This window comes from Myotis davidii, unplaced genomic scaffold (genome assembly GCF_000327345.1).
Source record: "Myotis davidii unplaced genomic scaffold, ASM32734v1 scaffold438, whole genome shotgun sequence".
Classification (NCBI taxonomy): Eukaryota; Metazoa; Chordata; class Mammalia; order Chiroptera; family Vespertilionidae; genus Myotis; species Myotis davidii.
In genome coordinates, this window is record NW_006290031.1 from 6,526,898 (window position 1) to 6,548,080 (window position 21,183).

Sequence of the window (21,183 nt, forward strand, 5' to 3'; positions counted from 1 at the left end):
CAGCCCTTGGTAGGCAGAGCGGCCACTTTCATTTTGATGGCAATGTTACCGAGTGCCAGGCCTGTATGCAGTGCTTGATGCGCCAGGTTTTGTATAAGCCCCACAAAAACTCGGGAAGGGCTGGTCCATGTTTCTCAGTGGTTAGTGCATCAGCCCACCCACCAGAGGGTCTCAGGTTTGATTCCCAGTCAAGGGCACATACCTGGGTTGCAGGTTTGAACCCCAGCCTTGGACAGGGTGCATGTGGGAGGCAACCAACTGATGTGTCTCTCTCACATCAATGTTTCTCCCTCTCTTCTCCCCTCCTTCCTTCCCTCCCTTCCACTCTGAAAATCAATGGAAGAAATATCCTCAGGTGAGGATTAACAAAAAGCAAACAAACAAAAACTGGAGAAGGTAGGTGCCACCTGATCCTGGGCTTCCAGGCCAGGAACCCGAGCCTCGGAGATGAGGTGGCCTGCCCAGGGTCATCCCCCTCACCCTGACCCATGAGTGGCAGAGCTGGGAGTCAGCCCAGGCCTGTTTGGCTTCAAAGCCTCTGCTGGCGACTCCTGCACTTTGTGACCTGATTTCCAGGGTCTGCTACCGTCTCTGCAAGATAAACCCAGAAGCAGCATTTCTGCCTTCCAGGTTCCTTCGACCGGGAAGCCTTCCTGAGAGGCAACGGCCACACAGACGCTCCCCAGCTGCCCAGCCAGTACCCAGTGAGGGGAGCGGCAGGGAAGGCAATGTGACAGCTGGGCCAGTGCCCAGGCCGGACAGGCCTCTGCTAGCTTGTGATTTGGGGCAAGTCACTTCTGTACGGTTTTCGTTCTCTCACGTCAGCTGTTCAGCAAATATTCCTGAGCTCCACTGGATGCCAGGCACTAGGCAATAAGCAGGACAAGATCTGTCCTGTCGGGGAGCTGACATTCTAGCAGGAGGAGGGCGTGGGATGGGCAGGCACCACCTGACGTGATGAAATACTGGGGAGTCACTTAGCGAGGGCCCCACTGAGGAGGTGCCACCTGAGCTGAGACCTGAATGATGAGAAGGGGGAACATGCTGCCAGGTGGCTCTGAGGACTGAGGATGGAAGAAACCGAAAGCCAAAGCCCACAGGAATACAGTGCATGGCAGGGTAGGGGGTCGGTACTTCATAAATGGGGAGAGGCGGCCTTTGAAAATATGAGGGAGGCCCGAGTCTCTAGGCCCTTCCCCGAAGGCCCCACCTGGTAGGGCAGCAGTACAGGGTCCTGGGGGCCCCTGAGAAGCCTGCAAGGACCACCTCTCCCCTCAAACACACACGTGGGACCAGCCAGCCAGGGGAAGTGGCACTGGCCTTCAATTCCTGGAACTTTCTACTGATGGCTCCACGTCATGTGGGCAGAGGGCCTCCGGGGCAACTATTGATCGCCTTTCATTTGAACCTTTCGTCCTCAGTCCAAATATGGGTGGACTGAAATTCCCCAGGGAGGACTACCAGGGGCCAGGCCTGACACAAGGTCCATGTAGCCTCATGGGTGTGGGGCCTTTTTAGACTTTTCTTGGCTCCTGTTCTAGCCAACAAATTGCAGGTCTCTCCTGGGGAGAGGGTGGGGGGAGGCATGAGTGCGCTGTGGGGTCTGTGGTTTCTCTCTCTTTGCTGGCAGGGGAAGCCTGGGCCTTGGAAAGCCCAGGGCTGGCAGGAGGGGCTCGGGGCCCGACCCACTCCATCTGGTGGGACACAGTTGGAATTGAGGCTTTGCCCAGTTGTCTTAGGAACAGAAGCTGACTCCGGTGGATTCTAAAGGCAGATACAGCAGATTTCCCACTTGGCTGGGTCATCTGCAGGAGAAATGAGATACGGTAGTTTTCACCTGGGAATTGTTTCACAAAATTTAAAATTCACTTTGGCAGTGAAATTTCAGGCTAGTTTGAGGGGGCTGGAAGCAGAAAGTCCAGCCGACACTTGAATCCTGGCATTGGCCGCCTGATCCCAGACTCTCAAGGCCAGAGCCGCCCTTCGGTTTTCATTGTCCCCAAGCCATCTTCAGCCCCGCCATTCACCTCACAAGTCCCTCCTGCCCTCTCCACCTCTCGTCCCTTGCCTGGTTGGTGAGGCCCCATCATCTCACGCCTGCATTACTGCAAGAGCTGTCTGCTTGCCCCCCACTCTCAGGCCTCGAGTGGTCCCCTGGGACCACGGGCATTCACCTCAATACACATTGCCAGGGCCTGCCCAGCCCCAGGAATCGGAATCTCTGGGGTGGCTGGGAAATTTGCACACAACACAAACACCCGAATGGTTCTCCTGTTTGAGAACTGCTGGCCTGAAGGGTACAAATCAAACCCAGTAGGATTGGGCTCTGCAGACATTTAGGTCAGCGCTTCTCACCATCCAGGTCTGGGCCAGCAACATCCCCATCAGCTGGAGCTGTTAGAACTACAGATTCTGGGGTCCCACCTGCAACTCGCTGAATCAGAAACGCCGGAGGTGAGGCCCAGCCCTGCTCACAGGGCCCTTCAGGGGGTTGGGATGGGGAGCAACGCTGAGCCCTGCCGCCTCTCACAGAGAGCCTTTGCCCTTGCTGTCCCTCCTGCCAGCAACACTGTCCTTCCGCTGCCCAGGCAGCTCCGGGTGTCTCTCGGGCCTCATCTCAAGCATAAGTTTCTCAGGGAACCTGAGCCCAGCGGACAGGTTGTGCTCACCTGTACTTTTCCTTCACCGCACTCGCCAGTTTGTAATCTGGCTCATCATCAGTGCAGCAGGGTCTGCCTCCCCCTAGTCTGTAATGGTGGTGGGGCTGGGCCTGTCTCACTCCCATGTATCCCCAGGCCCTGACACACACCTGACAAATAGCAGGGCTTCTGTCGGTAATTATCACCTTCCTCCCTTCCCAGCCAGTGTGGCTGGCTCAGTAGTTGGGCATCAACCTATGAACCAGGAGGTCATAGTTTGATTCCGGGTCAGGGCACATGCCCGGGTTGCAGGCTCCATCCCCAGTAGGAGGCGTGCAGGAGGCAGCTGATCCATGATTCTCTCTCATCGTTGATGTTTCTATTTCTCTCTCCCTCTCCCTCCCTGATCTAAATCAATTTAAAAAAATAAATGTTAAAAATGATCACCTTCCTCTAAATAACATGAATATGCTGCAACGTTGATTTTTTCTGTTTTAGGCATTCTCTATTAGAAGACCAAGCCTTCCTTTTTTTCTCAGGTCTTTGCAGGAAGCCTGCTATTTTCTCTCTGGTAGTTTGGGATCTTCTCCTTAAACCCTGTGTTGTGAGACTTTGAGACGAAGTGCCTTTACCAAGGTCTGTTTTCTTTCACTGAGCTGGACCCTTAGGAAGAAATCTCAATATATTCAAATTCCTTGAATTATGTAATGATTTCCCCCCCTCTCCCCAATTTCTCTGTTTTTTCTCTTCTAGGTTTCCTTAGCTGGGGGGGAAGGGGGGGAGGCGGGGACCATCCCTGCACTGCTCCTGATGTCCTGACCTAGCTCCACCTCTTTTTCCAATTTTCTGCATCTGTTCATTCTGACTTACTTGGAGACTTGGCCCACCTTTCTCTCGCAACTCTGTTTCCAATGAAATTTTAATCGCTGCTATCATGTTTTTAATTTGCAAGAAATTTTGTGCAAATGTTTTCTGAATATTCCTTTTTAATAGCATCCTGATCTAAATTCATGGATATAATATCCGCCGTTCTCTCTGAACATTTAATTGTGGGGTGTGGGGGGATTTTAATTTTCTGTTTCTGAAAGCCGTTGTCCTCTGAGTTACTTCTCGCCACCTGTTTTGCCCTCTGTCTTTCATGCGAGAGGGTTTCTCAAACGTCTGGTGCCTTTGGCTCATTTTCCAGAGTGGAAACTAAAAAGCTGACTGGCAGCTCGGCGGGCACAGATGGGGCTAGTGCCCGCTAGTCAGTCGTGGCTTCCCAGGGCGTGAGCTGGCTGGGTCTTTCCTCCTGTGGAAAGCCTTCCCGGGGAAAGCCTTCCCGTCTCCTGCCTGGAAGCAAAGACCCAGCGCCTGGTGTTGGGAGCCTCGCTGAGGAAGGAATGCTCCTTGGGCCTCCACATGCGTGTGTCGACTTCCTCTTGATGGCACTCCTCCCTCAACTGTGCCGCTGGCGTCCTGCAAGCGAGAGACTCTACTCCCCTCTCTCCGGAAAATGAACCCCCAGCGTAAGAAAGGGCAGCTGTCCAGATCAGAGGCAAAGACCATCTCTGTCACAGCTGCTCAACTCTGTCGTTGTAGCGCAAAAGCAGCCATAGACAGTCCATAAGTAAAACTTTATTTACAAAAATCAGTGGTGGGACCAGGCCGATGTAGCTCAATTGATTGGGCGTCATCCCATCCACCAAAGGGTTGCCTGTTCGAGTCCCGGTCAGAGCACATGCCCAGGTTTCGGGCTTGATTCCCAGAGGCAGTTGATCAATGTTTTGCTCTCGCATCAGTGTCTGTCTCTCTCTCTCTTTTTCTTCCTCTTCTTGCTCTCTCTCGCTCCCTCTCATTCCCTCTCCCTCTCCCCTCTCTCTTTTTAAAAATCAATTTTTTAAAAAGTCAGTGGTGGACCGGAATTGACCCAAGGGCCCTAGTTTGAGGCCCCTTGGTCTAGATCCTAGCTCATCAGGTCTGCAGCTTCCTGAGCTTTGGGTGTTCTCAGCGCAGGTAGGTTGCTCTTGAGCTTTTCCGTTACCAGCTTAAAATCTTAGCTGTCCCATTTCCGCACACACAGTAGCCCCTCATTTGTCTACTTCCCCACTTCCTAAACTTTGTTGCTGATGCTTCCTCCCCTGACCGCTCTGCCCTCAGAGCTCAGGGTTCTGGAGTAATAGAGATAAATGAACACATTTATCTCCCATCCTTAACTCCCAGGCTCTTTTCAACAAGTCCCTTGGTTACAGAGATAAGCATCTAGAACTAGCTCTGATTAGGGCTGGTTACATTTGTGTGTCTTCACCAAATGCTATTTTGTTGTTGGGTTTTTAAAAATAAATTAATTGAACATGCACCACAGAACATGAAAGACTTCTGTGAAGGCTTGAATGTAAAATGACTCCTTCCTGAGGCCCCGCGGAGGGGCTGCACCGCTGTCCTCGCCCAGGCAGGGCATTGTTAGTCAAGCCAGCTCCCACGACACGCTCTCTGCAGGGTCATGGCGCTGAGGACCGTGGCTGTAGGATCTCTGTGAGCACGGCCACTCTCTGCCCAGTCCAGAGCCCGAGGCCTGGCCACAGCCTGGAACTTGGCATGTGTGGTCCCTGCTTATGAGCAAAGCCCTCGTGCTCAGCCCCTGGGCCTGGGGCCAGGAGAAGAGAGGCACTGAAATAGCAGGGCTCCTTGGGGTCCTTTGAGCACTCAGCCTCCCAGACAGGGATCACCACTTTCCTGCAGGTGTGTCCGGTTAGCTCTGGGACATGTGGGTGCAGGGAGAACTGTGACCCCAAGGAATTAGGCCTGGGGCCCAAGCACACTGGAAACTTCAGAGTGGGAGCAGATAGGTCAGTGGCTGGTGCTATCCAGAGGGCCACCCACCAGCCAACGGCTGCAGCAGGCTACACGGACTGACTACCAGTTCTCAAGCTCTGATATGTAGGCTCTTCCGCGTCTTAGCTTCCTCCCCTCCCCTGAGCTTGTTCCCTGCTCTGCAGAATGGAGATGCAGGATTGCTGTAAGGATCACTAAGACAGTGCCATATCTGAGCAGTTCCAGCTAGGAGGTTGTCTCTGACGGAAAGTGGCTGCAAGGCACAGGTGGAATTTCAGGCCTTGCAGTGGCCGTTGACTCCGCTCACGCCAAGCTGCTGCCACATTGATTCTGAGAGACAGGGAAGACGAGCAGGTTTTTATCTGTGGACACTCCATCTCCCCTTCTGTACTGAACCATTCCCAGCATCCATGCCCCTTCCGGGCCCCACAGCTCCTGCACATCTCTCTACAATCAGTTCCCACGCTCCATTGTGATTGATTGTTTGCATGTCATCTCCCAGTTCCCTGTGAGCCACCCAAGGGCAAGAACCAGATATACTCATTTGAGTATCCCCTGAGCCTGGCACAGAGTGGGTCAATGTTGGGTGGATGGGTGGATGGATGGATGGATCTCAAGGATGAATGAACAAAGATTAATAATCTAGTGGGTGGATGAATGATAAATATACAGATAGATATTTGATTGCCTGGATGAATAAAGTCATTCATGCACCCAAAACTATGTATTGAGTAGTTTTTCTACAGCAGGATAAATGGATGGATGGGCAATGATGAGGTGAGAGTGCACGAGTAGAAGGAAGAGAATGAGAAGGTGGGGTGGAGGGAGAAACAGCGTAACAGGTGAATAAACAGAGAATAAACGGGAAAAATGCCTGAGCGGACAGATGACCCGTGTTCACACGTTCACGGTCCCCTCTGAGGATGTCAGTGTCTGTGAGCCGAAGGAGTCGTTCCCAAGGTCCCAAGGAGGAGGGCTTGGGAAAAAGAATTCACAAACACGCTCTTTCTGTCTATTAAAAATGTATTTTTTTCTCTAAATAAACTTTGAACCCACTTCCAAGTATGTTTGGAAAGAGCAGTGATGGCTTTCATGAAGGGTAAATTATAAGTGCTCCGCTTGGAGCTGTGTTTGGGGACCTTCAGAAATGCATGCAGTCCCCAAAGCGAATGCGAAAATGCGAACGAGACAAGAAACACATGGCGGGACTGACGCTGTCAGGCAGGCTTGCTGCGAGCACATGTGCTTTACTGTTGATACTCGGCAAGTGTTCCAGAAAGAGGCCTTTCCTGAAACGGAGGTCAGTGAGAATACTCCCCTTCTCATAAATCCTTGGGAAATAAACCAGGCCTGTCCCCCACACATGCGGCTAATTATCTGGGGGCGCAGGCGCTCCCCAGAGAATGGTTAGAAGCAGTTCACCCGGGCAAGGTCTGCCCCCAGGGTTTCCAACAGCCCTGGCTTGAAAGACCAATAGCCACTTGCCCTTGGCTCATAAACTGGCATTTTCCCAGCCCAGTGGGCAGAGCGGAACAGGCATAAAGAAGAAAAATCTAGCCCTGACCAGTTTGGCTCCGTGGACAGAGCGTCGGCCTGCGGACGGAAGGGTCCCAGGTTCGATTCTGGTCAAGGGCATGTACCTTGGTTGCGGGCACATCCCCAGTGGGGAATGTGCAAGAGGCAGCTGATTGATGTTTCTCTCTCATCGATGTTTCTAACTCTCTATCCCTCTGCCTTCCTCTCTGTAAAAAATCAACAAAATATATTTTTTTAAAAAAAAGAAGAAAAGATCTCATCTCCTTTCCTAATGCCCAGCAATGATCAGCCCAGACACAGCCGCCAATGGACACCCCAGAATCCAGAGCCTCTTGGCGTGGTCACTGAGGGCCATTCACCTTAGTTCAGTTTAGCCCGGGCCAGCCTCTCCGAGGACCAAGGCCGATTGCGTGTGGTCCCTGCTTTGTGGGGCTCACAGATGGGCAGACGGCTCCATCCCAGTGCACCAAGTGCAAGTAAATATCTGTGGCCATAGAGTGGGCATCCAGGAAGACATCCCAGAGAAGGGTTCATGTCTTAGCTGGGTCTCGAAGGATGAGTAGGAGTTTTTCTGGCAAGAAATGGGAGAATGGACATTGAAGACATGAGCAAAACAGCTCAGGGGTTGTGATGTGATCTGGGCCAGGTGTTCTGGCAAAAAGTGGGCCTGGAGTGATGTATGGAAGACAAGTAGGGGCTGGGTAGAGCAGGCCAGAGAGGGAAGTCTGGGTCAGCCTGGAATGGCCTTGGCCAAGGAGCTCAGACTGTTTCCTAAGAACAGTGAGGAGCTTGAGGGTGGCTTTACAGGGAAGTACAGGATCCGATCTGTGGTTCAGAAGGACTGCCCTGACCGTGAGGAGAGAATGAAGGAAACTGGGAAGCCAGGGAGGGAGGAGGCTGCCACCATCGGTCCACAGAGAGCTGCCAGTGCCGTACTTGTTCTTTCTCTCCTGACTCTGTGATTTGGGGTGAGCTAACTTCTTGGTGCTGCAGTTCCACATCAGTAAAATGGGGATAATAGTACCCACTGCACGGGGTGGTTTTAGGGTGACAGTCATACACTTAGAACACCAGGACAGGGCTGAGGCGTGGCCATGTAGGGTGACAGCCTGGCGCCTCTCATATTTAGAGGCGGTGCTCAGGAAGTGTGGATGGGATGGATCCACCCACACTCCCGAGGTCTGGTAGGGGGTGATGCTGTTCACGGAGACAGGGATTCAGACAGAGAAATGGGGTTGGGTGTAGACTGAGAGCTCTGGTTTAGGCCATTCAACCAGCTTCCACTGTAATTGGTGAGGGGCTTCTGTTCCATCTCATCTAGTCCTGAGGCAGAACAGCCTGTGGCTCTGAGCATGAACCCTGGCACCAGACCACCAGAGGCCAAATTTCAGTCTTGCTGCTGGAAGCTGTGTGACCTCAAGCCAGTGATTTGCCCTCTCTGGGTCCCAGTTTCCTCCTCCATAAAATGAGCTGGAGGGTAGCTGTGAAAATCACATTAGGATTGATGTGACCTGGCACACGGTCCGTGCTCCGGCAGTGCACACCGCAGTAGCCCTCGTGGCAGCTGCAGTAGAAATAATTGCTGGTGGTTTATGAACCCAGAACTGGTGTCCCTGGGTATTGTACATTCACAGCTTGGCTCCAGCCTCCCAGCCCCTGAACACCCAAGGCAACTGGCACCAAGTGAAGTACATGAGGCTTGAAATATGTTGTAAGGAAGAAAATCATATTTAAAGGGAGGGAGAAAGGAAGCCAAGTGGTTTCAAGTGTGTTTCCCAGACCCACAGCAACAGCACCTCCCCTGGGAACATAATAAAAATGCACACTCTCCGGTCACTCCAGCCCCACCGAATCTGAAACTGGGGTGTGGTGGAGCACCCTCCCCCGCCCCCCAACACTTTGGAAAATATCCCTGGCCCTCCCCCCTCACAGAGCTGGGTGGACCTAGGATGGGGCGCCCAGGGGTCTCTGGCCAGACGATGGCATCTGGCGAGAGGGAGTCCAGGCAGTCCTCGTTTCTTTTAAGGAAACAAAGCAAGTGCTTGGAAGCAGACACAGCTAGGTTTACGTCCAGCTCTGCTCCACTCCCGCTGTGTGACAGGACAAGTCCCTTCCTCTGGGCCTCTTTACTTCATCTGTAGCGAAAGGTGGATGCCACCTCCCTGGCAGGGGCGCTGAGCAGCGTAAACGAGCAGACATCTGTACGGCCCCCAGCACAAAGCCTGGCACACGGGAGGTTGGCCAGCAGGGGCCACCTCCCTTGCTCCCGCAGCTTTCCAGCTCTGGGAACAGCCCTCCCATCGCAGAAGCCTGGCTTCCAGCTGCATCAGGACCTGGGCCCACAGATCCACCTCCCTTGCTCCCGCAGCATTCCAGTTCTGGGAACGACCCTCCCATCGCAGAAGCCTGGCCTCCAGTTGCATCAGGACCTGGGCCCACAGAAGGGGCTGCCGCTCGGCAGGAGGCTCGCAGCTTTCAGGGCCCTGATCCCCACGCCCCTGCCCAGCCAGCACCCCCAGAGTCAGGTAGTTCCATAGCCCGGCCGGAGGGGCACAGGACCTCGGGACAGACGGACAGGGCCCATTTGTGTCTGGGGACACCTGGACATCTCTGACCAGACTGTGGCCTCTGAGTAAATGGGAGATGGCCCCAGGCAGTCCCCAGTGTCACCACAGGCAGGAGCCCTAGGGCCCAGGTGGGTCTAGGGAATACTGGTGGCTGCACACAGCTGGCCTGCCCACACCCCTTCCAGCTGCCCAGACCCCAGGCCCCTCCCCACCAGTGCCTCCCACTGGCAGTGCCACACGCCAGCCCATGTCCTCCATCCTCAGCCAGCCAGGGAGCTGACCTCTGGGAGACACGTTCTGATTTTCAGTCCTGGTGCCTACACCATGGTCCATTTCCCCAAACAGACACACTTAGGAGGATAGTATTGGTGCCAGCAAGAGCCCTGGCAGCCCAAGGCCCCACTCCTGGCTCTGACTGGCTCTTCTGCCAGGACAGGCACCTCACCTTTGGGTCTCAGTTTTCTTCTGTTAGTGGGGCCAGTCATGTCACATCTCTCTCACGTGGCCGCAGAAGCACTCAGCACGGGGCCTGCACAGGTTCCCAACCTGTCAGCGGCCGCCCCCTCCCCAGGCTCTCTTCGCCCACCCCCTAGTCCGGGTCCGGTGCACCACCCACGTGAGTAGTGGGTCTGGACCCCTTGATATAGTTTTAAATGCTTTTATTAAAGCTCCTACAGACTCAGGGGAGGAACCAGCCTGGAAAGTACAGGCATTTCGGATGGTGTGAGGCGCGCATGTCAAAAGTAGGCACAAGTCATTGGGGCCCCCAGTGTGGGCAGTGGCATGCGGCCTTTTAATGCATGGGCCTCTGAGAGCCATCTCTGGGCCCCTTCCATTTGGTAGGGTACCCGATATTTTGAAAAAATAATAATAAGTGCCAAGAAGCGGTTATGGAAATGGTGGACTGTTGTAACCGCTCCCCTTCAGTGAGCATCTGCCTGGGCGGGAGGCAGGCGGCAGGGGCGGCCACTGCACGGCCCCGCCCACGACAGCTGTCTGACTCTGAGAATCAGCTCATCCCATGGAGATAATAATAGTAGCCTTCCTCGGGTTTGAGGCATATATGAGTTAACATGGAACTGAGATTACCACCAAGCAGAAACACTCAATAAACAGTGCCGCCAAGCTCTTGTTTTTATTAAACAGTGTCAGGGGCTGCGTGGCTGCTCGGGACTGTCGGCTCCGTTGGAGAGAACATCAGGGTCCATGTGTGAGACTCAGTGGATGTGCGGTTGGGACCTGCCAGCTCCCTCCCCTCTCACCTTGCCATGGGCTCTGTTCATTTGGTCACTGAATGAGACGATGTCAAGGCAGGCTGGCCAGGTCTGGTCATCTGGTCATTGGGGCAGGAGGGACCTGTCCCAGCAGCAGGAGTTGCTGGTTCTAAACAAACATCCTGGTGCTAAACAAACATTTGCTCTACAACCCAACAGCCTATGGCATTGCTTTTCCAAACTGCTTTGGGGCTTTCCAACAAGCATCGAGTGCGGCGCGGGACCATCGAGCTCCCTGCAGTGTAGTGGCTGATGGAGGATGCCTGCGGGGTCATAAACCCCTTTGGAATGAGCTGTATTTGCTGAACAAGGGGCCGTGGTTTTAATTCCCCGAGGACAACGTGGCTCGCGGTGCTGGCCCAGCCCACGCAACCCACCAGCTGGCCAGCCTCTTGGGGAGTCAGTGCCCGCCAAGAGCACCATGTCCCCTGGGCCCAAGAGGTGTGCCCAGGACCTGAGTCCCTCCTCTGAGGGACAGAGGGCTTTGTCAGGCCAAGCTGGAAATGAGCAGGCAGATCACTCCAGTCCGGGTGGTCCGATACTTGTAAAACAAAATTATCTGCAGAAATTTTTTTAACATTTTTTTTCTAATTATAGTTGACATACAATATATTAGTGTCAGGGTTACAACATAGTGATTAGCCATTTAGGTGATTTTTGAAGTGATCACCCCAATAAGTCTACTACCCACATGGTACTATACATAGTTATTACACTACTATTGCCTATATTCCCTATGCTGTATTTTACGTCCCATGATAGTTTGTAACTACCACTTTGTACTACTTAATCCCGTCACCTTTTTCACTCAGCCCCCAACACATTCCTATCTGGCAGCCATCCGTTCCTTGCTCTGTATCCATGAGTTTGTTTCTGGATTGTTTATTTTGTTTTCTAGCTTTCACATCGAAGTGAAAGCAAACAGTATTTGTCTTCCTCTGTCTGACTTCTTCCACTTAGTATAATAGCCTCTAGATCCATCCATGTTGTCACAAATGGTTATATTTCATTCTTTTTTTATGGCTGAGTAATATTCCATTGTATATATGTATCACATCTTCTTTACCCATTTATCTATCGATTGACATTTGTGTTGTTTCCATATCTTGGCTATTGTAAATAATGCTGCAGTGAACATAGGGATGTGTATATCTTTTCAAATTAGTGGTTTGGGTTTTTTCAGATAAGTGGAATTGCTGGGTCTTATGGTAGTTCTATTTTTAATTTTTTGAGGAACCTCCATACTGTTTTCCATAGTAGCTGCATCAATTTACAAATTCACCAACAATGCATGAAGATTCCCTTTTCCTCTATGTCCTCACCAACACTCTTTTTTTATTAATAATTTTTTTATTGATTTCAGAGAGGAAGGAACAGGGCAAGATAGAAATGTCAATGATGAGAGAGAATCACTGATTGACTGCCTTCTGCACACCCCCTACTGGGGATCAAGCCCGCAACCTGGGCATGTACCAGAATCAAACCAGGACCCTTCAGTCCACAGGCTGATGCTCTATCCACTGAGCCTAACCAGCTATGGCCTCACCAACACTTGTTTATTGATTTATTGATGATAGCCCTTCTGACAGGTGATATCTCGTTGTGATTTTAATTTATATTTGGGAGAGATGTTTTAATGATTTGGTCTTAGAAGCTCAAATCTGGGGATCTCCCCTGACTTTTCCATTCAAGTGCACCTCCACAATGGCTCTGGGGCCTAGGCAACGTCAGGGAGCTCAGGCTGAAGGTCTGGGGGATTCGAATCACTTGACCACAATCCTCCTCCCAGAGTTCTGGAAAGAGGTTCCAATAAAGGGGCCTCCAGAGCCCACCAGGAGGAAGGGAGCCGCAGGCCTCAGCAGGCGTGGTGGGCCTGGAGGCCCTTCATCAGCTACAGGTCCCCCTTAGTATGAGCTGTTGTCTGTTATGGGTGCCAGAATCTTGTTACCAAGTCAACATGGACCTGGGCGTTTCCAGCATGACACTTGAGGGCTGCGTCTGGTATCGGGGAAAACCAAAGATGGCAACTAGCATGATTTCTGCTCTCAGTGCTCAGGTTTGCATCACTTACGTGGTCAGATCATCTCTGACAAAGGTGCCAAGTTTGGCTACACAAAAGATAATATCCTTAACAAATGGTGTTGGGAAAACTGGATAGCCACAGACAAAAGAATGAATTGGGACCTCACCTTGCTCCATAAACAAAAGAACTCAAAGATTTAAAAGGCAACAAAAACAAAAATAGAAAAATTGGGCTACATCAAACTTTAAAACTTCTGCACAACCCAGTTGAGTGGCTCAGTTGGTTGATGTGTGAGCCATGTCCTGCGTGGTTCATGGTTCGGGATCTAGAGAAGGGCCGCGTACAAATGACAGAGACGAGACAAGAAATAATAATTTGGAAATAATGGGGGCCAGGCGGGGAGTCCAACTCTAGGGGAAGGACTTCACTGGTGCCCAGGCCTTGCCAACCTTTTATTCAATTTTAGATACACATATAGCCCTTAGTCAGGCAGGCAATTCCGCTTACAGACAGACTATCTTAAAGGTCAGTAAATATTAGTAAAGATTTATTCTGAGACTATTTGGTCAGGAAATTGCTTGAGCCACCATTGTCTCAACTAAACAATCGGTGCATAACTCTGGCCCTTGCCAGGGCTCAAGGTTCACCAGCATTCCGGGCTCCTTGTTTACACTTCTCTGATGGTGAAGACAGTGGGTAGCTTCCAACAGGTTGAGCATCGTCCTGTGCACCAGAAGGTTGCCAGTTCAGTTCCTGGTCAGGGCACATATCTGGGTTGTGGGTTCGAACCCTGGTTGGGGCATGTACACGTCGATGTTTCTCTCTCTTCTTTCTTCTCTCTATCATGTGCTTGGGTGGGAATTTTAAAAATTAAAAAATGAAACTTCTGTACAGCAAAGGAAACAACAGAATGAAAAGGTAACCTACAGAATGAGAGAAAATATTTGCAAACCATATACCTGATAAGGGGTTAATATCCAAAATATACAAAGAACTCCTACAGCCCTGGCCAGTGTTGCTCAGTGGTTGGAGCACTGGCCCAGGTATCAAGGGGCCCTGTGTTTGATTCCCGGTCAAGGGCACATGCCTGGGCTTTGGGTTCAATCCCCGGCCCCAGTTGAGTCAGGTATAGGAGGCAACTGGTCGATGTGTCTCACAACAATGTTTCTCTCTCTTTCTCCCTCCCCCTCCCTCCCTTCCACTCTCTCTAAAAGTCAATGGGAAAAGTATCCTCAGGTGAGGATTAACCAAAGGAAAACAAAAAGAACTACAACTCAGTGATAAAAGCAAACAATCCAATTAAAAAATGGGCAAAGGACTTGAATAGACATTTCTCCAAAGAAGATGTACAAATAGCCAACAGGTATATGAAAAGATGTTTAACATCACTTATTATTAAGGAAATGCAAATTAAAACCACAATGTGAGATATCACCTCACATCCATTAGGATGGCCAGTATCCAAAAAAAAACAAACAGAAAATAACAGATGTTGGTGGGGATGTGGAGAAGTTGAAACCCTTGTACACTGTTGGTGGGCGTGAAAAATGGTGTAGCCACTATAGAAAACAGTAAGGATGGGCCTCAACAAATTAAAAATAAAACTGCCAGATGACCCTGCAATCCCACTTGTGGGATTTATCCAAAAGAGTTGAAAACAGCATCTTGAAGAAATACTTGCTCCCCCATGTTTATAGGGGGAGTATAAACCTGTGTAAAAAGTATTTCCACACTAGCCAAGAGGTAGAAACAACTCAGTATCCACCACCAGATGGGATGAAAGGATGAAGAATATGTGGTGTGTACATAAAATGGAATATTTATTGAGCCTTTCAAAAGAAGGAAATGGTCACTTTACCAAGATGGGTGAACTTTTGAGTACATTGTACTACATGAAATGAGCCACTCACAAAAGGACAGATACTGCAAGATTCCACTCATCTGAGATATCTAAAATAAGCACAGTCTTAGAAACAGAAAGTGGGATGGTGGTTTCTGGAGGGCTGGGGGCGGGGGAAGAGAGGGCTGTTCATGAATAAAGAGTTTCCAATTTTGCAAGATGAAAAAGTTCTGGAGACCTGTGCACAACACTGGGCACATGCTAACACTAGCGTACCGCACTCTTAAAAATGGTTAAATACGGTAAAATCTGTTATGCGTTCTTGACCACAATTACTTCTTTAATTACAAACATAGGGGTGCAAGAAAATAGCATGTTTTTAATGTTTTAATTTTGCTTAACCATCCTGATCTCAAGCCCCCAGTGCTGGCCAGAAATTCCTCTCACCTCAGCCTGCCCTGCAAAGGTCTCTCTCACTCATTCTCAGAGGCCCTCCCTCCTCCCCATCCAGGATTCCCCCCTAACAAGTCGGAAGTATCCCTGACCCCCTGACCTGGGCTGCTTTTGCTTCACTGCCCTGTCCCAACCCCTGGATCAGGGGCACACAATGAGCTCCACTTAAAAACAGGAGGAGGAAAAGGGAAAACACACAGGCGTGTGCATACATACAACCATCCTGCATCGGACTGGACTCATGACCAGTCCGTCTCTCCTCAGTGGTTGTTCTGGGAATCTGTTAGGGGGGTGACCTTCACAGGAAAGGGCAGTGCCTTGTAATACAGCCACAGTCTGTGTCCGTCAGGGCCCAACGCAGCGCCCGGCACGCAGGGGGCGGGCAGGATAGAGACGGGTATAAAGTGCCATTTCATTTGTAATCTAGTTCATGCATCTTCTGCACACGTTTCCCAAAAAAAAGAATGAAGAGGGTAGAGGGGATGAAGGCAAAGGCAAGATGGTTCCCATCATCCGTTCAGAAAGGCCCCGGCCGTGTAGGTGGAGAGCTACACACTGAAAAGGAGTGCGTTCTCGGCAATAAATCCCGAGAAACAGAAGCATCTGCCCAAGCTGGCGGGGCTGGGAGGTGCTGAGGGTTCCAGCGAGCCCGGCAGGACAGTGATGGGTAGGATAGCGCCTCTTACTGCCGAGTTCAAGCATTTGAAATGCCATGATGGTGTCTTTCTGTGGTGTGCTGTCCCTGTTGTTGTATCGCCGTGGAGATTAAAAAGCATTGGTCGGGCTCTCATAAGATAACTCCCACCCTCGGCCTTATATTTCTCCTCATTTGGAAGTTTCTCAGTTGCAAACTCTTCTACCTCAAGAGTTTCTAGATAATAAATCTTTTTTTATTTCGGAGGGATTGTGAGTGGATATATGAGCAGATGATTAGTAACTGAATGAGAGAGTGAGGAGTGAGTATACAACCAGCAGGGGAAGGCTGGGAGGAGCAGGGGTGAGGGATTGGTTTCTCCCCACACCTCTCCTCTCTGTCAGCCAGCAGGATGGCAGGCAAGCTGCCGCTAGGATGCAGCTGCAGGGTGGGTGGATGGCCACCGGCAGGCGGGCTGTACCCAAACCCACGGCTTCCCTTCTCAACGAGTCTATCCTTGTTTTCCTGTCTAGGGCCCCCTGGACGGCGTGGCAAGCCTGGAAGAAGAGGTGATCCCGGTGAGTCCCAGGTTCTCCTAGTTCCTAAGCTCAGGCCTAGAAGTCTGCCCTTGGCCAGGGACTGAGCTGGATGCACCAGTCCCTATGGCATCTCATTACTCAGGATGCTGGGCCCTGGGCCAGCTCGTCTCCTCCCTTCCAATTCCAGCCACTGCCCCTGGAGGCCACAGTGCCCACTATCCCTTTCCCTGGCTTCTTGGCATCACAGGTCCAGTGACTGTCCCACCCATGTCCTTGGCACCCGCTGAATCTTAGTGTCACCTCAGAAACGTCGGTCCCCAGTCTCACTTCTGAAACAACCTCCTGGCCTTGTGGGGGCTGAGGGTGATCCCATCAGCCCACTGTCCCTGGTTCTCCTGGTGCCCCTGTCCCTCCCCAGACTTGGCCTGCCCTTCCCTTGGCAGAGGCACCAGGAAGATACTCCTCCTTCCTTCCATTCGACCTGCAGACTCGCCTGTACGCATGTACCTCCCTTCCTGCCATCTTCATTTCACCCAAACACACTTGCTCTGCACAGCCCCTACCCGAGACACACAGAGAAGCTTCCTCAGAGGCACCCACACACCAACCCTGTCCTGGCTCTTCCGCCTCCCCTTCCACTCATCCCAGCCCCTCCAGTCTCTTTTCACTGTCACTCCGCTGACGTCATCTGATGGTCATGCCAGCAGATGCTTTGCCGTCATTATCTTCCTTGATCCTCGCTGTTGGCCACCCCCACATCCCCACCCTGTATTCCCAGCTCAGCTCTGGCCTGTGTCCCCTCCCACATCTCTGACCCCCGCCTTTTTGGCCTTTCCTATGTGCCCCATTTGCCTTAAATAAATCTCCTCTTCTCTCTTCTCTCCCACTCCTACGCAACGGCACCCCCATGACACTGACAGTCACACCCTTCCTGACTCCAGCTATGCTATCTCCTCTGGAGTTTGGACCTGGCCCCACTGAACCAGCTCCTCCACTAGCCTGCTCTCCCCAGCTCCCCAACGCAGGGAGAAACCTCCAGCCTCCACTTCCCTATGCAGACACCTGGGCATCACCGGGACCCCTCCCTCCCCTCTCCCACACCAAATCCTGGTCAGTGTCCTCACAGTACATCTCAGACCTGTGCCCCTTCTTGGTCCTCACCCACAGCTGCTGCAGCTCTCATCACCCCGCCCCCGTGTCCCCACCTCCAGCCTCACCAGGGGTGTCTGAGGCCCTCCCACTCTGACCCTGCACTCCTGGCCTCCCCTCCCCGGGATGTCATCTCCTCTCCCTGAACTCACACCCCAAGTTCAGTATTCTTTAAGTCTAGTGCAAGCACATCTCCAAAGTCTTCACTTTTCAGCACAGAGTAGGCCCTGGGAATGTAAATGCGCAAACAGTGAGTGAAGGAGTGAATGCGTGCATGCATGAGTGCATGCTCAGCCCCTCAGCAGCTGCTCCAGGAGGGCATGGTGTGATGCCAGAGGGGATCGCCACCAAGGGGACCCCCAACAATTGGGCCGGGGAGCTGACCAGGCTTCCTCCAGACTCTTCTCCCTGGCACTGGGCGTGGGCCTCCTCCCCGCTGTGCTGCATGCTTGCATTATCTAGTTCCTTCGATAGCGGCCCCCAGATAAACTCGCTGGAGGGCCCTGGTAGGAAATGCCGTCATGGTTCTCTGTGTGCTTTGACTTCCAGAAGCTGAAGCCTGTTTCATGTTTGATTGCCATGGCTTCCTTTACTCTAGATTTTGTGTGTAAACACACACACGCACACGCGCGCGCGCGCGGGCGCCACGGGCCTGCAGATCAGCATTTCAGCACTCAGTTCTTGTTTCCGTCCTCATAAAATGTTTTATTGCCTTTTATTGTAAGCTCCTGACGTCCATTCTGGAAGGAGGTGAGGAATACAAAGTGACTTTTTCCAGGGAAATGTATAATATTACTCAACTTACTCAAAAACCCGTTAGAATTATGACTCCAGTTTACAGCAATCGAAAAGCCACAGAGAGATAAGGACTTACAGGGCCCCTGATACTGTGCGCTGAGTCCTTTCAAGTTCCCCAAGTCTTGTCATCCTCACAGACCCTACAAGATAAGCATCTGTTATTCACCCCGTTTTGCAGATAAGGAAACTGAGGCTTCAAAGGAAGAAGTGTCTTGTCTAAGGACACCGTTGGGCAAGGGGTGGGCAGCACCTCGCCCCTGGCCGCCCTCTCCCAGGCGGTGTCCTGATCCCCTGCCTGTGAGAATGGTGTGAACAGCCCCGAGCAGATGTTCCCCTCTGATTAGCTTTGGCTGCGCCTGGTGTTTGTTTCCAGTTTCGCACACATGCACATCCGGGCTTTGGCACCTTCCCCTGTAAACCAGACCTTTTCCTGTGTCCCGGGAGCCTGCCTGGTGGACAGTGTCTGCCGAGATGCCTTCCTGCCGCTGCTGCAGACCTGCAGACCTGCAGACAGCCGCGCCTGCTCGCCGCGGGGTGGGCAGAGCGGCAGAGGGGCCTTTGCCTGGAGAATGCCCCCATGGCCCTGCAGTGTTTGTGCGCCTGTCCCAATGGAATGAATGCTCATCTCCCCACTGGCCCATTCGCAGCTGGGGAAGCCCGACACTGCTCTTGCCCTCTGGGGCCATCTTTCCAGGGTCATTGAGCAAGATACTTTCTCCTTCTAGATGCCCCTCTGACCCCAAGAACCTCCATTGCTCCCTCAGCTTCCCCGGGCTCCCCTGGCTCCGCCGGCCTCAGACGCCTCCCTCTGCCCCAGCACAACCTGGTTGCGGTTGTCTCCTCTGGAAACGTGTCTTTCCCCTTCACCAGAGCAGAGGCTCCTGGGCCAGGAGCTGGGGCTGGACCCACAGGCACTCGGGAGATGGTCAATAAAAGCTTGCTGACAGGAATGGGGAGGGCAGAGAGGAGGGAGAGGGAAAGAAGGACTGGTGGGCCAGTGAAGGATGAAGGCTGAGGATGCGGGGAGAAACCAGGAGGAAGCAACCAAATGCTGCTTGGCTGATGCTGTGCTCAATCAGTGGAGACAAACGGAGGCACTCACAGACTCACAGCTCCCAGCCTTAGACCAGCAGGCTCAGCGCTAGGGTTTTTTATCCACCCCAAACCCAAGAAACCCTTTCTAAAAATCCACTGGGAAAACTTCTAAAATGGTGGGTTAAGGACCTCTGAAAATCTGCTCCTTTATAGAAGCAGCAAGAAAACTAGGAAAAATGGACCTTTCTGCAACTATGGAAATAAATGGAAAACTTGCAACAACCCCTTTATTCAAGGGAAAAATTATAAACCTTGCTAAGAACAGCAGTTTGTAACATTTTACTTGCCCATCTGCTCAGTTCCATACCCTTAAAAAAACAACAGCCTTCCTGGCCAGGTAGCTCAGTTGGTAGAGCTTTGCCCCAGTACACCAAGTTTGCGGGTTTGATCCCCAGTCAGAGCATACACAAGGACCAACCACTGAACGCACAAGTGGGTGGACAACAAATCGATGTTTCTCTCTCGCGCGCGCACGTTCTTGCTCTCACTCTCGCTCTGTCTCTGTCTCCCTCCCTTCCTCTCCCCCTCTCTCTCATCAATAAATAAATAAAAATTAAAACAAAAACATAAGCCTGACAACCACAGTACCTGTGGAAAGTAGCAGCCATCAGAGGAGACAGGCAGGGTTGAAGGTCCCCAGATGCTCATTTTCGGAAGATTGTCCCTGTCTGACATGTCTGTAAACTCCCTGGAAAAGCTTGTGCACAGGACTTGCCTTTCTTTGACCTGCTGCGGAGTATGCTCATTGGGAAAGCCCTGTGTCTAGAGCAGGGGTGGGCAACCTTTTTGTGAGTGCGTGCCAAAACCAGCAAAATCTCTGACTCAAAATTCTTCTGCGTGCCAACCCTAATTTTTTGAGAACATGTTACGCCTACTTGATATCTCTTAAGATGTACGTATGTGAAGAAACTTGAAGAAATAATAAAATTCATTCGAGCAACAAAAACACAGTAGATGATGATGAAAAATACATTTATTTTTTAATGTATACATGTACACTGATAGTCCGACAGAAAACTTTATGACTCCGTTTGATATTATCAGTGGGACTTTTGCTGCTGCAACACTGATGACAGAGATTTTACATGAGGTTTATATTTCGTGACCTTCAGAGATATGCACGAGCTATGTAAAGTTATTTATCTAAGATGCACCTACACTGAATTTATCTGAAAAATAAAAAGTCGATATTAAGAAAAAAAATTGTAAATGGAAGATTATAAGAGAGGGTTTCGCGTGCCAGCAAAAGTTACTGGCGTGCCATGTTTGGCACGCGTGCCAGGGGTTGCCCACCCCTGGTCTAGAGTGCTTGCCTGAAACACTCAGTGGCAATTGTGTAACCTCACAGCTGCCTGAAGGGGTGATACCCGTTGGAACAAGGAAGAAGCTGACACAAACACTTAAACAAAAATCGAGGTGATGAGACGCCTAAAAGGGGCTCTGCAAAGCTCCCACGTCCGGCGAAGGCACGTGCATGGGAAGGGGTGTGCGCATGTTCGGGGAAAGCCTGAGAGTCTCGGTCTTTCACTTCTGCTCCAGCGGGCAGTGAAGGCGCAGCAGAGCCGTGAGGGCAGAGCACCGAGTGTCGCTCCCGCCTACATAAAGCCCCTTGGCACCAAGTGGGAGACTTACTGGAAAAGAAAGACATTAAAGGAAACGTCCAAGCAGAGAATTCAATAGCTGCACATGACAAGGAATGCACACCTTAGAGACTCCAGGAAAACCCCTAAACACTGAGCAACAGTAACAACCAACAGCACCCACAAACCCTAAAGAGTAGGAGCAGAACAAGATACTGACGGGGGCGGGGGGGCGGGGACGG

The 21,183-nt window shown here is 51.5% G+C and overlaps 1 protein-coding gene across 1 annotated transcript in view; it reads left to right on the top strand.

The window, feature by feature from the left end:
• Positions 1-21,183, top strand: part of COL23A1 (collagen type XXIII alpha 1) — a 267,772-nt gene that overhangs the window by 191,039 nt on the left and 55,550 nt on the right. The window contains exon 4 of the mRNA XM_015563362.1: positions 16,314-16,358. Within this exon, the coding sequence (XP_015418848.1) occupies positions 16,314-16,358 (45 nt within the window). The remainder of the gene's footprint in view (positions 1-16,313; positions 16,359-21,183) is intronic.